General features: G+C 46.5%; 1 protein-coding gene across 1 annotated transcript in view; it reads left to right on the top strand.

The window, feature by feature from the left end:
- The first annotated feature begins 4,461 nt into the window (after positions 1–4,461).
- Positions 4,462–15,680, top strand: part of DNAH2 (dynein axonemal heavy chain 2) — a 103,440-nt gene continuing 92,221 nt past the window's right edge. Inside the window, exons 1-3 of the mRNA XM_081162046.1 lie at positions 4,462–4,495; positions 6,086–6,421; positions 12,864–12,925. Coding sequence (XP_081018172.1) covers positions 6,100–6,421; positions 12,864–12,925 — 384 coding nt within the window. The 5' untranslated portion in view covers positions 4,462–4,495; positions 6,086–6,099. The remainder of the gene's footprint in view (positions 4,496–6,085; positions 6,422–12,863; positions 12,926–15,680) is intronic.

The following is a 15,680-nucleotide window of genomic DNA, read 5'->3' on the forward strand; positions in this document are numbered from 1 at the left end:
ATCTATAGACTCCCGCCCCCAACAAGAACAACATAAGACCTACAGCCTTCCACACGTGTAGTGACTTGTGTATCTTTTGAGCTATTTGAAAGTGCTTGTGATTTCCACACAGAATAACCCATGCCATCCTACTCACTTTCGGGGTACAAATACACAAACGCACTCCTAGGGTAACACAACAAAATGAACAGAAAGGCAGGAAGACCCTCCCTCCCTCCCTCCCTCCCTCCCTCCCTCCCTCCCTCCCTCCCTCCCTCCCTCCCTCCCTCCCTCCTTCCCTCAACATCCTATTAAGTGTCTATTTTGTTCCAAGTGCTGTTTTGGATACTGGGAGTATATGTGGTCCGTGAGACCCACATTTTGGTGGGGTGCAACATACTAACATTTCTGGCAGTGATAAGCGATGTAAACAAAACAGTAACAGGATGAAGAAGATGGGGAGTAACAAGGACATGCTTTAGATTAGGAGGTCAGGAAGGTCTCTCTGAAGAGGTGACATTTAATGAGGACCTTGAGTAATGTAGAGTAAGGCATGCAGTATGAGGAATGGCATAGCCAACAGAGGGAACAGCAAGTGCAAAGCACAGAGGTAAAATCTCACTGTGCTTGGAAATAGTGAGAATGACATCACAACTTCAGGTATATTCCAGATGTGTCCTGTCCTTCCACAGCCTCTGCCTGTAGGTTGCTTAGGTTCTAGAATCCACATTTAGGAAGTTGATCTAACTCAGTCTTTGACCCCCACCCCACCCCCTTTGTTTCTTATGTGTATGTGGGTTGTGTTTTCTTCAACTAAATTTTAAGCTCTGGGAGGACAAGGGTGGTGCTCTGAGCTTCTTGGGAGCTGTGGTATGGCTGCTGGTACAGAATCTAGAGCAGGCAGGCACAGAGGAAGTGTAGAAACTGAGAGGGCTGGGGACCACAGAAGCAAAAGTTGTCCCTAGCCCAGCACCATAGGATTGAGGCTGTCCTGCAGACAGAAGTGCAGACTTTGCCATGCTTCTAAACAGAAGCAGAGCATACATAAGGTTGAGGTATGTGTGTTGTGTATGAGGTTTACGTTGGGGGTTTTGAATACAGCAAAGGGTTGCAGCGGGAATTTCTGGTGGGGAATGGTTGACATCATAAGCTAGAATTTCAGTGAGAATGAAAAATGGGGCTTCCTAAGGTGTTACATGGGCAATCACAAACATGGGGCATCTGCTCCCCAGGGAGAGTTTCTAGATCTGTAGGCAAGCTGGGAGAAATGTTGCAAGGTGGTTTGAAGGCTGGGGGCTGGCTGGACTCAGAGAGTTGAGTGTGTGTGTGGGAGGGTGGGGGTTAGGAAAAAGGATGTCGTATAAATGGTAGTGAAAATTAGGCAGCAGAAATGAAGTTTGGAAGGTAGCAGGGAAGGTGAAGTCCTGAAGGGAGTTCTGTGAGGACCAGGTCCCAGGTACCCCCAATTTCCACAAGGAATTGAAGCATTTGGTGTACTGGTTCTTCTGCTTGCTTTCTCCAACTCCCATCAGAAACTTAGGCATCAGCTCCCTCCAACCCCAATGGTTGGTGGTGGGGAGACTGAGCAGCCTCAGGGGGCGGCAGCTGGTGAGTGGGGAGGAATCTGTGTGCTCAGCAAACAGCAGCCTCAGTGCCCAGTGGCTGCCTCCTCCCTCATCAATCAGCCCCAGCCAAATGTCCTTGCATTCCCACCACCCCAAGGGGACTGGGGCTGGGCCAGGGTCCCCAGGGGAGTGAGATGGAGATGGGGGGGGGTAGTGGGGGGGGTGCTTGGCTTCCCATCTCTTGGCCTCTATTCTCTCCTCTCCTGGAAGCCCTCAGCTCTTCATGTCATGGAATGACTCTCTCCTGGCTCCTACCATCATGAGGGCATCAGCTACAAATCACCTGTGGGGGTCTGCTGGGAGGGGGAAGGGGGAAGAAGGATGAGTCAGGATGAAGAGGAATGTACTCTGGTTCTCACGGGACCGGCCCAGGGCACAGTCAGCAGGGAGGCTGTTGGCATAGAGGCCATGTCCCCCCAGCTAGCCTCTCCATCCCTGACAGATGCTTTGGACAGCAGGCTGTAATCTCCACCCACTGAATGTCCTCTCTTCCCACCTTCTCCTAGCCCCCAACCCTCACTCCCTGCTTCCCACCAAGATCCAGAGGTCTGGCCCCAGCTCACCTCAAATCTGTTGCTCCCCACTGGGGACTGGGGCCTCCAGACCTTAGCCTTGGGCTCACTCTCCCCCTCCTTAGCCCTTGCTCCCCTCAGGGACCCAGGCGTCCTGCCCACTCCCTTCACCATAACAACCATTCTTTTGGAGTTGCTTAAGACTTTAATATCATTTCATTGTCAGCTAGTTCAGAGAAGGTTGGGGGCACAAAGAGACTGGGGTGGGCAAAAGAGGGCCAAGGTAGGGGGGAAGTAAGAGAAGAGCTCCCCTCTCTCCGTGGAGATGGCTCTGAGAAATCAAATATTGACAGTGAGAGAACAGAACTTATTAAAGTTGGGACGGGGTGTGTGTGGGGAGCTGTGGGAATGGCCGGATGCCTGGGTTCTGAGGGTAATGAAGGTTCTGGGAGGAGGGGAAAGCCTGAGACTGGGAGGATGCAGTAAGACTATGAGTCTTGCTGGTACAACTCTTCTACCCCTTTTCTTTGGGAAGTACTGCTTCTCAGCTGTCCCCTAGGGCCCCTGGGGAGACCCCAACCGCAGCTGTGGTTGGCCCCACTTCATCCCTTCCCCCTATCTCCACCTCTGTTGATGAGCTTCAGCAGCATTTAATCGGATTGAGCAGTAATTAGCAAAGTGAGATGTTTGATTACTTATTTAGCATAATGTGGGGGGCTGAGATCCCTAGGCACAGCCAAGGTTGGAGTCAGAAAAGAAATGGAGTCTATACAACATTCCTTACCCTGAGGGAGCCCTGAACCCTGCCTATAAGACTCCCCACCAGAGGCCTCCCCTCAGATTTTCACCTCTTTAGAACTTCTCCCTGGGGGATCTGACCAATTATGTTACTTTTCTCTGCCACCCACTGCCTATCTGATTAGAGGATCACCCACTTAACCTTGCTTGCTGTGTAGCTGGTTTTGGGGTATGGCAGGACCCCTTCTCTCTTTCAGTTCTTGCTCTCAGCAACAGGAGTTTGGGTTGGGCAGGAGGCCACAAATCAGAGCCCAGAGACCTACCTTAAAGATAATGGTTGTGGTGGTAGTGGTGGTGGGTGCCAATGACAGGGTCTGTCAATTCTGCAAATAAAGATAGGGTAGGTGGAATGGTGAGGTCAGGGTTGTGTCTGGGTGTGGGTTAATCCACTGGCTCTTCAGGAGTGTCAGAGACTGCTACTCGTCTCAGTGCTCGACTGGCATAATGAGACCTTGTCAGGTGTGAACACCCACCAGGAACACCCACCTCAGCTCCCCTTTCCTCATCCAGCAAAGAAAATGTCATCAATTTAGCTCCTCATGGAAATGCAATCAATCAGTGGGCTCACTGCTGGCTTTGTCTTAATTAGGCACTACTGATGGAAGCAGGGAGGGGGCCTTCCCATCCCCCTGGTTAGCTTCCTCTCTGTATCTCCCAGGTCTCTCTTAAGCTTCTTCAGGCCTCAGGTACAACTTAGTTTTCCAGGCTCCTTTTCGTGCGGCCCCAGCCCGCAGCGCCCCCTAGCAGCGGTCGAGGGTTGCCCCTTCTCTCACGCCCCTCTCCTCTCGCTTCCCTAGGACTCAACCTTTGTTCTTATAAAGAGCCTAGCGCCTCCCCGGCCTGGTCACCTTCCCCAGGAGTCCCCGCCTCCCGTTACCCCCAAAATGAGCGAGTCTTTCCAAAGCCAATCCTCAGATTCCAAAAATTCCAGTTCCATTCTTCCCTCCCTTTCCCCGCCCCGCGATGCCGGGCGATCCTAGACCCCAGTCCGAATTAAGAAGGGGGAACGAGCTGGAGGGCAGGGGTGCTCCAGCCCCAGTCCCCCCCGGCCCCCCTCCAGCCCCCAGCTGCAGTCACGGCTGCCTCGAAATCCTGGAGCGCCTTCTAAAGCGGCAACGAGCCTCGTAGGTTGGGACCCCGGGCGCCATCTGCTGGACTCGTTCGGGATGGAGCCCTTAAGACCCGAGCGCGGGGCGGGGGCTTGGGTTCCCCCTTTTTAGTGTCTTGCAGGAGGGCAGCTCATTGTTCCCAGCCCCAGCCCTTTGAACTCTGTCCTCAGACCAGGCCCCACGCGCCCTCCAGCCTGCCAGATTTAGTGGCTCTCTTTGCCCCCCAACCCTCTGGCCCTGAGTCTCGGCAGGGGAGACTCCAGCCGAGCGGGGCAGCGGAGCTGGGCTTCACTGCGCCTGCGCCTGCGCGGAGGACGCCAACTCCGCCGCCAGGCCCCGCGGCCGCTCGCCCCTCCCCGCCCAGGGTTTCCATGGTGACGCGTGCACCCGCGGGTCTGAGAAGGCCAAGCCCAACTTCTTAGCTGGAGTGGCCCATCCGTCAGCCTAGGGAGGAGAGGGTCGGCGTCGTGAGGTGTGTGTCGGGGGCAGAGAGGAGGAGAAAGAGAATGCTGGGGTGAGGTGGGAGTTGCGGGGAGAGGGGCAGTGGTGAGGAGCTAGGAGGGACAGTTGTAGGGAGGGAGGAGGGAAGGGGCGGTTGTAGGGTAGGGGAGAGTAAAGGGGGGTTGGGGGAGGGAAGGAGCAATTTTGAGGGCAGTTGTGAGGGGAGGAAAGGGCAGTTGTGGGGGGAGGGGCAGTTGGGGTTGAGATGAAGAAGCGGGGACAGTTGTGTGAGGAAGCTATTGTGAGAGGAAACTTGCCCACTGGTGGCCAGTTTGAGGAGAGGGCCGGTCCCCTACGGTATTTAATTTAATTCTGAGTAATAGAATGAATCTCAGGCAAGTAGAACAGCTCCTCCTGGGGCCTGCCATGTGGGATCATGGGGTGAACCCCATGGGGAGGGTTCTGGCAGCCTTGGCAGCCAAATGCTCCGGAGGCTCCAGCTGGAGGCAGGGAAGCACAGCCTGACGCTTCTCTGGAGACCAGTGGAGGAAGCCTGGCTGCTGTAGTTGGTTTTATTGATGTGTTGGCCTAATTGAATGTTTCTCCTTGGAGCAAAGTACAAATCCTTCAGGTTTGAAACTCATAACCTGTGATCAATGGCTGTGACAGCCTGTGGGGATGAGGAAGGAAAGCCACAGGTGGCTGTCAGGAGCTAGCTGAATGGAGAGGGAATGCCCAGCGAATCACAGTGCCTTTGGGATCCTGACCACCAGCCAGAGATGCCCCTGTTTCTGGCCATCCTCTTTTCTGAGAGGCACTACTGTGACAATCCTCAACCCCCCTTTCCTTCTCCCCACACACAATTAGAGATTCAGTGTTGGGCGACTTTCATCCTTCCCTCTTCCCATCTGTTCTCTGGGCATTTGGAGTCAAATGATCTTGGTTTTCATTTTCAGTCAGCACAGAGTTACACAGCCAGATATACTGAGACCTTTTCAGTACACACAAAACAGTGTTCCTACCCCTCACGAATTAAAAACTAAAGAGACGTTGCAAATATGGCTTTTTTTTGTTATGTTTAAGGAAGTTGCAGGTTTTAGTGTGAGCAGAACCACTTTCCTATTTCCCCATTCCCCTCCTTCCAAGGGTAACTTGGGAGGAAAAGAGGTACATAGGAAAACCATATTGGTTTGCTTCATTGACTTGACACTATGACAAAGGGTAGGGAACCTGGGGACAGTCTTCCCTTCCCTGGGCCTTCTCACTCAACCATGTCTCTGAGGGATAGAGTGGTTGAGGGTGTGGGCAACCACACTTCAGCTTAGTATATCTTTCCCTGATCATCTTGTGTTCTTGTACTTCTGGGCAGAGATAGGAGTTCCTAAACCCTCATTAATGGGGCGTCACTATCTTTAACTTCCATAGTCCTAATGACACTGATTTTTAACCCAATGCTCTGAAGAAAGCGGGATATCCCAGTGAAAGGAGTGAACACTGCAAGGCCCCTGTGGTTAATGGAACAGGGTGTGTCAGTTTGTGAATTCAAAAGGCACCGCGAGTCTCGGGGGCCTGGGTTGGGGTGGATTTGGTTGTGGACTCCCAGATTCCTGTGTGTCTGCAGGTTTTGGCTACACGATGCCTGGCAAAGCTGAGAAGAAACGGAAGGTGGGTGGCTCGGGAAGCTCCCGCAAGCGAGCTGCTCAGGCTGCTCTGGCAGAAGAGTCTGGGAAAGCCAGCCTCCCTGCCAGTGAGCCCCAGCCCCAGCCAGAGCCCGAGCCGCAGCCTGAGCCGCAGCCGGAGCCACAGCCGGAGCCAGAGCCGCAGCCGCAGCCACAGCCCGAGCCCGAGCCCGAGCCGCAACCGGAGCCGAAGCCGAAGCCGGAGCCGAAGCCAGAGCCGAAGCCGAAGCTGAAGCCGAAGCTGAAGCCAGAGCCGGAGCCTCTCAAGAAGGAGCCTGGTGGGTACATGCTGCCAGGGGCTTGGAAGGAGAATGTTAATGTATTTCATGAGGGTCTTAGGGCTGGGGAGCAGGTTCGGTTGTTTTTGGGTAAGAAGCAGGGGGTTCAGCAGAATCTCAGGCCTGCCGATGGGTCCGGTCCCTTTTTCTGTGTTTTCCTCATGCAGAGTCTTAGGCTTGTTCTTTCCGTCTTAAAATTTTCCCCCAGTGCACCAAGAGCTCACCAGCAAATCCTTTATTTCCCCCTCTTCCTCCTTATTCAAGTGCTCATGGTTGCTCCTACCCCACTGGAGAGGGTTTAATCTCTTCCTTTTTCCCATTTTCACCCTGGGTGGCAAAACAAATAATGTTTTTCTCCCACTAAGCCCATCACCATGGAGACTCAGTCTGCTTTGCCACCCTTTGAATCCTAAGCCTGACTGATGCTTTCTCCCATCTGTTTGAGGCTCTTGTATCTTCACCCTCATTTTGGCAGGGCCTTGGTTGACTGAGGAGGTTCAGGTTCAGGGCCACAGGAAAAGAAGCCTGAGGTCTAGACTGAGAGAGAAAAGAGTTTAAAGAGGCTGCCTCTGGTGGCTTACATCTGAGGGATTCCTTCCTTGTAAAATGAGCCATGACCAATAGGGTTGGAAGGCTTTTAGTAGCTGTTGCTGTCACTGGGCTGTTCTTAGAGCAGAGACCAGTGTAGATATGACTGTGAGCTAAGTATAGTCCTCACGTTTTACCTGGGGCTTTTTTTTACACTGCTAGCAGCCTGTCAAGATGGAGAGAAATAGAATTCCCTTTCCACATTCAAGGTTGAGAGATTAAGCGTGGGCGAGGGAGAAGGGGCCAGGGTACAATAGGGCCTTGCCTAGGATCCAGATATTAGAAATATGCAAAATTTGTCCTTCTGAGGTCTCTTGAAAGCAGTTTGAAACGGGACTGGCCTCTAGAAGCTGAGTACTAGAAGTAGGCTGAGGGAGGAGAGAAAGCAGTGAGGTTCAATTTGGAGAATCCTCTGGGGTAGGAAGAGAAGGAGCTCTAAATGAAAGCACTGACCACCAAACACCAAGGATCTCTGACTACCTTGGCTGTAAGCCTTTACAGTATTTGATGTGAAGCTTTCCAGCAGACAGGTAACCCTGGTGGAGGTTCATAGAAGACTTGGCCTCCAAGGTAGCCCCGAAACAAACATTAATCCCCATAATCTTTAGAGATAGAGGGGATCTGCTATGGTCTGAATGTTTGTGTCCCTCTAAATTTCATATGCTGAAATTCCAAAGTCCAATGTGATGGTACTGGTGGGTGGGCCTTTGGGAGGTGCTTAAATGACGAGGGTGGAACTGTTACGAATGATATTAGTGCCTTATAAAAGTGACCCCAGAGAGATCCCTTGCCTGCTTCCACGGTCCGAGGATACAATGAGGAGAATTCTGTGACTGGGAAGAGGGCCCTTACTTGATTGTGCTGGCACTCTGATCTAGGGCTTCCAGACTCCAGAACTGTGAGAAATAAATTTCTGCTGTTTATAAACCACCCAGTCTGTGGTATTTTGCTGGACAGGCTAAGACTTCTTGGAAAAGGATGGTGGGCAAACACCCTTTTGAGATGTGTATTGACATCCTTTGCTTCCTTAAGTGCTCCTCATTAAGAAAAGAAGTAATACAGTTCCTAATCCCATATCTGTAAACTTTTAAAAAAGTATATATTTTATTGATTTTAGAGAGAAGAAAGGAGAGGGAGAAGGAGAGATAGAAACATCAATGATGAGTCATTGATCGGCTACCTCTTGCACCCCCACACACTGGGGGTCGAGTGCGCAATCCCCGGCATGTGCCCTGACCGAGAATTGAACTGTGATCTCCTGGATCATAGGTCGATGCTCAACTAGAGCCACACTGGCTGGGTGCATATCTGTAATTTTATAAAGCCCTATGAATTAAAAGTTTTTCCCCAAAGTTTGGCATTCAAACTTAATTTGTGGTAAAACATAATCTAAACTGATATGAACATATGCCACTTGGTATAAATGTTCATATGTTTTGCTGAAGAAATACTACTAATATTAAAAGGTCTATTGTGCAGTGCTATTCTAGAGCTCACTGTGGGGTGTAGGGTATTGCATACCATACTATATTATAATTCTAAATTATGAAATACACTTGACCTCGAAGGTTTTGGATAAGGGATTGTTGACCCATATTTCAGGAAAAGTATAGAGAATAATATAATGAACACTCATGTGCCCATCAGCCAGTGTGCGAATAAATAGTGATAGCAACAAGGAAATCCCTCTGTTTGCCTCCCTACTCCCAAGCCCTCCTCTCTTTCTCCATAGGTCACTGCTGTCCTGAGCTGGTGCTTATCACTCTCAGGCTTGTGCTTTTTAAAAAATTTTTACTGTGTGTATCCATCAACAACATATACTAGTATTGTATGGTATGATTTAAACTTTATATTAATGGTCTTATAGAAGACAAAACTGGTTTACTCTTAAGATTGTCTTGGTCTCCCTCCCTTGTTCTGTCTGAAATCTTGAAAGCTGTCAGTTTTCTCAAAGGGGGGTGGACTTCTTGGTTACCTGTCCCGTTTACTACAGTGCTCTTGTAATCATCTACTCCGCCTTTTTTCTCTTTTAAGGGAGAGAAGGAAACATCAATGTGAGAGAGACACATTGACTGGTTGCCTCCTACCCGCGCCCCGACCTGGGGCAGGGATCGAACCTGCAACCCAGGCCCGTGCCCTTGACCGGAAATAGAACCCAAGATCCTTTGGTGCAGGGGCCAATGCTGCAACCATTGAGCAATACCGGCCAGGGCCATCTACTCCACTTTTTTCATGATTTCCATCCTTGGCCCCTGTGTCTCACTCCCCTCTTAGTTTTTCTTTCTGGAAGTTGGAGTTTTCTGTTCCCCAAAGTCTTTTGGTTCCATCTCATTGTTCCTTGCTCCTTTCAGGCCATGGGAGATGGGAAACCCACCAATTGTACCCTCAGTCCCCTGTGTGAGCAACAGATTAGGAGGTACACCTGGGTCAGGAGAGATTAGGAGGGAAACACCCTCCTGGGTTTTGAGGGGGCTCTAGAGTAAGTATGGCAGAAATGAGTACCCAGCAGCCTGGTTGTTTGGAGAGCGACCGATTTCTGTGGACCCCAACTTCTCCATGTGAGGAGAGGATTGTGGGAAGAATGGAAGGCCAGAACCTGAATGCCTAGAATAACCTTAGTACTGACTGCACTAATTCCCTTGCCTCCGCCAACCCCTCCAGACCCAGCCAGCTTTTTAAAAGAAAATTGAGATACAATTCACTTACTATAAAATTCACTCCTTTAAAGTATTCAATTCAATGACTTTTGGTATATTCACAAAGCTGTGCAACCATCACCACTATATAACTTTTGAGCATTTTCATCCCACCCGTAATAAGCCACTTTAAGCTTGAGAAATTGGTACCAGATGACCCCTATATCTTTACTTCTAAGTTGCATCAGAACCTAGCCTTTATATAGTCACTCCCTATTTCCCTTTCCCCCCAGATCCTGGGAACCACTAATTACTTTCTGTCTCCATAGATTTGCCTATTCTGGACATTTCATATAAATGGAATTATATAATATGTGGTCTTTTGTGACTGGCTTCTTTCACTTAACCTAGTGTTTTCAAAGTTCATACATGGTATAGAATTGTAGCAGACTTTCATTCCTTTTTATGGTTGAGTAATATTTCACCACAAATTGTTTATCCATTCTTCTGTGTTTTTTAAAAAAATTTATCCTTATTATTGAAAGTTTTACAGATGTCCCCTTTCCTCCCCCACTGACCCTCTCCACCTTCCTCCTGCTCCCTCCCTAGGCTTTCAACATAGGGGTGCATATATTCTTTCTGATTAGTGTTTCAGGCTTCTTAGGATATATACCTAGAAGTGGGATCACTGGGTCAAAAGGCAGTTCCACTTCTAATTTTTTGAGGACATCCCACACTGTTTTCCATAGTGTGTGTACCAGTCTGCATTCCCACCAACAGTGTACTAGGATTCCTTTTTCTCCACATCCTTGCTAGCACTTCTTGTTTGTTGATTTATTGAGGATAGCCATTCTGGCAGGTGTGAGGTGGTACCTCACTGTCATTTTAATTTGCATCTCTTTGATAATTAGCGACGTTGAGCATTAGTTCATATGTCTCTTGGCCATTTGTATGTCCTCTTTGGAGAAGTGTCTATTCAGGTCTTCTGCCCATTTTTTAATTAGATTGTTCATCTTCCTTTTGTTGAGTTGTATGAATACTTGATATATTTTGGAAATGAACCCCTTATCAGATGTATCATTGGCAAATATGTTCTCCCACACAGTGGGTTTCCTTTCCACTTTGATGCTGGTTTCCTTTGTTGTGCAGAAGCTTTTTAGTTTGATGTAGTTCCATTTGTTTATTTTTTCCCTTTGTTTCTCTTGTCCTAGGTGATGTATCTAAGAATATTCTATGTGAGATGTCAGATATTTTGTTGCCTATGTTTTCTTCTAGGGTTTTTATGGTTTTATGACTCACATTTAAGTCTTTTATCTGTTTTGCATTTACTCTTGTGTATGGTGTAAGTTGGTGGTCTAGTTTCATTTTTTTTGCATGTACCTGTCCAATTTTTCCAACACCATTTATTGAAGACACTGTCTTTACTCCATTGTATGCTTTTGCCTTGATTGTCAAATATTAATTGAATGTAGTGGTTTGGGTCAATTTCTGCGTTCTCTGTTCTGTTCCATTGGTCTATATGCCTGTTCTTGTGCCAGTACCAGGCTCTTTTGATTACAATTGCTTTGCAGTATAATTTGATATCCGGTATTGTGATCCCTCTGACTTTGTTCTTTTTTCTCAAGATTGCTACAGATATTCAGGGTCTTTTTTGGTTCTATATAAATTTTTGTAGTGTTTGTTCCATATCTGTGAAATATGCTGTTGGTATTTTAATAAGGATTGCATTGGATCTATAGGTTACTTTGGGTAGTATGGACATTTTAAGGATGTTAATTCTGCCAATCCATGGACATGGTATATTCTCCACTTGTTTATATCTTTTTCTATATATTTTTTCATCGTCCTGTAGTTTTCTGAGTACAGGTCTTTTACCTCCTTGGTTAAGTTTATTCCTAAGTATCTTAATTTTTTTGTTGCAATGGTAAATGGGATTCATTGTATTTATTTATTTATTTATTTATTTATTTATTTATTTATTTATTTATTTTTAATCCTTACCCAAGGATATTTTTTCCACTGCTTTTCAGAGAAAGTGGAAGGGAGAGAGAAAGTGAGAGAAACATTGATGTGAGAGAGACACATCAGTTGTTTGCCTCCTGCACATGCCCTGACATGAAGCCGGGGTCGAGCCTGCATCTGAGGTATGTGGTTTTGGCCGGAATCAAACCTGGGACCCTTCAGTCCGTAGGCCAGTGCTCTAACCACTGAGCAAAATCAGCTAGGGCTAAATGGGATTGTTTTTTTAGTTTCTCTTTCTGAGAGATCATTGTTGGTATATAAAAGTGCCATTGATTTCTGGATGTTAATTTTGTATTCTACTACATTGCCGAATTCATTTATTAAATCTAATAGTTTTCTGGTGGAGTCCTTAAGGTTTTCTATGTACAATATCATGTTATCTGCAAATAATGACAGTTTCACTTCCTCCTTTCCAATTTGGATGCCTTTTATGTTTTCTTCCTGTCTGATTGCTGTGGCTAGGACTTCCAATACTATGTTGAATGAGAGTGGTGAAAGCAGACATCCTTGTCTTATTCCTGTTCTTAGGAGAAATGCTTTTAGTTTTTGTCCTTTGAGTATGATGTTGGCTGTAGGTTTGTCATATATGGCCTTTATTATGTTGAGGTATGATCCCTTTATTCCCACTTTGCTGAGAGTTTTTATCAAAAATCGATGTTGGATTTTATTGAATGCTTTTTCTGCATCTGTTGATATGATCATGCGATTTTTGTCATTCAGTCTGTTTATGTGATGTATCATGTTAATTGATTTGCAAATACTGTACCGGCCTTGCATCTCTGGAGTAAACCCCACTTGGTCAAGACGTATGATCTTTTTAATATATTGCTGGGTCTGATTTGCTAATATTTTGATGAGGATTTTAGCATCTTTGTTCATCAAGGATATTGGCCTGTAATTCTCTTTCTTTGTAGTGTCTTTATCCAGTTTTGGGATTAGGATAATGCTGGCCTCGTAAAAAGACCTTGGAAGTGTTCTTCTTTCATCTGTTGATGGACACTTGGGTTGTTGGGTTGTTTCCACCTTTTGGCTACTGTGAATAGTGCTGCTATGAACATTGGCATACAAATGTCTATTTGAGTACCTGCTTCCAGTTCTCTTGGGTATATACCTAGGAGTGGAATTGCTGGATCATATGGTGACTCTGTTTAACTTTTTAAGGAATACCTTCATTTTTTAAATTTTATTTTTCCCAGAGCCAGTGTTGGAGGAATCTAAAGCACAGAAAGAAGAATTACAGAAACTTGAGGTGGATGTGGTAAGTTTGGGTTTTCCTTGACACAAATATTCCTCTCCAACAAATGGCGAATCAAAAGATTAGTCGTAGCCCTAGCCAGTTTGGCTCAGTGGCTAGTGTTGGCCTGTAGGCTGAAGGGTGCAGGGTTTGATCCCAGCCAAGGACACGTACCTCGGTTGCAGGCTCGATCCCCGGCCCTGGTCAGGGCTTGTGTGAGAGGCAACCAATTGATGTGTCTGTGTCATATAGATGTTTTTCTCTCTCTATCTTTGCTCCCTTCCACTCTTTCTGAAAAGCAATGGAAAAAACAAAAAGCAAAACAAACAAAAAAGATTAGTTGTAGTATGGTGTCTAAGGAATTCTCTTCAGTCTGTCACTTCTTTCTATTTACTCTACCGGTAGCCTACTCACCACAAATCCAGTTCACTAAGAAAAGGGAAAAGTTATCCATGCCCCCACCCCTCCAGAAGAAGAGGGTTTTAAGTGAGAAATAGGTCTCTTACCTGTCCCTTCCTTGTCTCCCCACCTTGGGTAAAGGTTGACAAGCTTTATCAATTGTATGGGCGAACATCTGAACAAGTTGAACAAGCTGGGCAGATATTGTCCTAATTGGACACTAATATCCTTTTTAAAAAATCCTCGCCTGAGGATTTGTTTTCATTGATTTTTTAGAGAGAGAGGAAGGGAGGAGAGAGAGAGAGAGAGAGAGAGAGAGAGAGAGAGAGAGAGAAAGAGAGAAAGAGAAAGAAACATTGATTGATTGGTTGCCTACCTTATCCGCCCCAAATGGGTAAACAAGCAACCTAGGTATGCGCCCTGACTGGAAATTGAACCTGCCACTTTTTGCCATATGCGGCGACGCTCCAGTCAACTGAGCCACCTGACCAGGGCTAATTGTATACTAATTTCTAAGACATTTTCTTTTTTCTTTTTCTTTCTTTTTAAAAAAATATTTTTATTACTTTCAGAGAGAAAGCGAAAGGGAGAGAGAGAGGGAAACATCAATGATGAGAGAGTCATTGATCGGCTGCCTCCTGCAGCCCCGTGCTGGGGACTGAGCCTGCAACCTGGGCATGTGCCCTGACCTGGAATCAAACCACGACCTCCTTGATCATAGATCGATGCTCATTCGCTGAGCCACGCCGGCTGGGCCTCTTTTTTCCTTTCTTTCAGTTTTCTCCTTTGGCAGAAGAATTTACAGAAGATACTTCAAGCACTTTCAGAAACTGGCACTAAATGATCCCTACCCCTTTATTCCCAATTATCAGAGCCTAGACATAGATACTTGGGTTAGAAGAATGCAGTAGTGACCTTGAAAAATTTTTTGAAGTGAGAAAAAAGTAATAGCTACTCATTAAAGAACTCATTGGGGCCAGCCGGTGTGGCTCAGTGGTTGAGCATTGTTCGACCCATGAACCAGGAGGTCACGGTTCTATTCCCAGTCAGGACACATGCTGGGGTTTCAGGCTCGATCTCCAGTAGGGGGTGTGCAGGAGACAGCTAATCAGTGATTCTCTCTCATCATTAATGTTTCTATCTCTCTCTCCCTCACCCTTCCTCTCTCTGGGACAGAAAAGTAAAACAATGAAAGGGAAAAGAAAAGTCAGCATTACAGCCTAAACTCATTCAATGTTAGTACTTTGGTACATGTCTTTTCTTTCTGTGTATAGGTTTGATAGGTTTGTGAGTTTTTAAAAATATATATCTTTATTGATTTCAGAGAGAGGAAGGGAGAGGTAGAGAGAGAGAGAAACATCAATGATGAGAGAGAGTCATTGATCAGCTGCCTCCTCCACACCCCCTGCTGGGGATTGAGCTCGAAACCAGGCATGTGCCCTAACTGGGAATCGTATCTCCATCTCCTGGATCATAGGTCGATACTCAACTGCTGAGCCACACCCTGCCATTTTAAATGGCAGTATAATGCTTGATTAGATGTATGTACCATAGTTAAATCATGACTCTTGGACATTTTGCCATTTCTAATTATGTTGGCTCTCATAATAATACTGTGATGAATATTATAAGTAAAACTAACACACTTTGAAATACTTAATACTTCCTTTAGATTCCTGTATATTGAATTACCAAATCAAAGAGTAAAGAACATTTCTAATAATTTAATACATAATGCCAGGCTATTTTCCAAACGAATTGCACTTTTGGTCCTCACACTAGCAACAGACCTTTTCCAGGCCTGGGTGTTATCCATATAGCAAGGCTATTTATTTACTTATTTCAGTATCTTTTCAAAAAATATGTTTGTATTGATTTCAGAGAGAGGAAGGGAGAAGGAGAGAGATAGAAACATCAATGATGAGAGAGAGTCATTGATTGGCTACCTACTGCACACTCCCTTCTGAGAATCAAGCCTGCAACCCCGTCACGTGCCCTAACTGGGAATCGAACTGTGACCTCCAGGTTCACGGGTTGATGCTTACCTACTGAGCCACATTGGCCAGGCTATTTCAGGATCATGAAGAAATTGCTCTTTATCGACCTATGAACCAGGAGGTCATGGTTCATTTCCCAGTCAGGGCACATGCCTGGGTTTCAGACTCGATTCCCAGTAGGGGGAGTGCAGGAGGCAGCCGATCAGTGATTCTCTCTCATCATTGATGTTTCTGTCTGTCTGTCTTTCCCTTCCTCTCTCTGAAATCAATAAAAAAATATTAAAAAAAGAAAAAAATTGCTCTTGTACCCTTATCCGTTTTCTAGCTTGTCATCTCCTTAATTCTAAGGGGTTGATTTAGGCTAATGTCCTACATGTTCCCTT

Source organism: Miniopterus schreibersii (genome assembly GCF_964146895.1).
Source record: "Miniopterus schreibersii genome assembly, chromosome: 16".
Taxonomy (NCBI): Eukaryota; Metazoa; Chordata; class Mammalia; order Chiroptera; family Miniopteridae; genus Miniopterus; species Miniopterus schreibersii.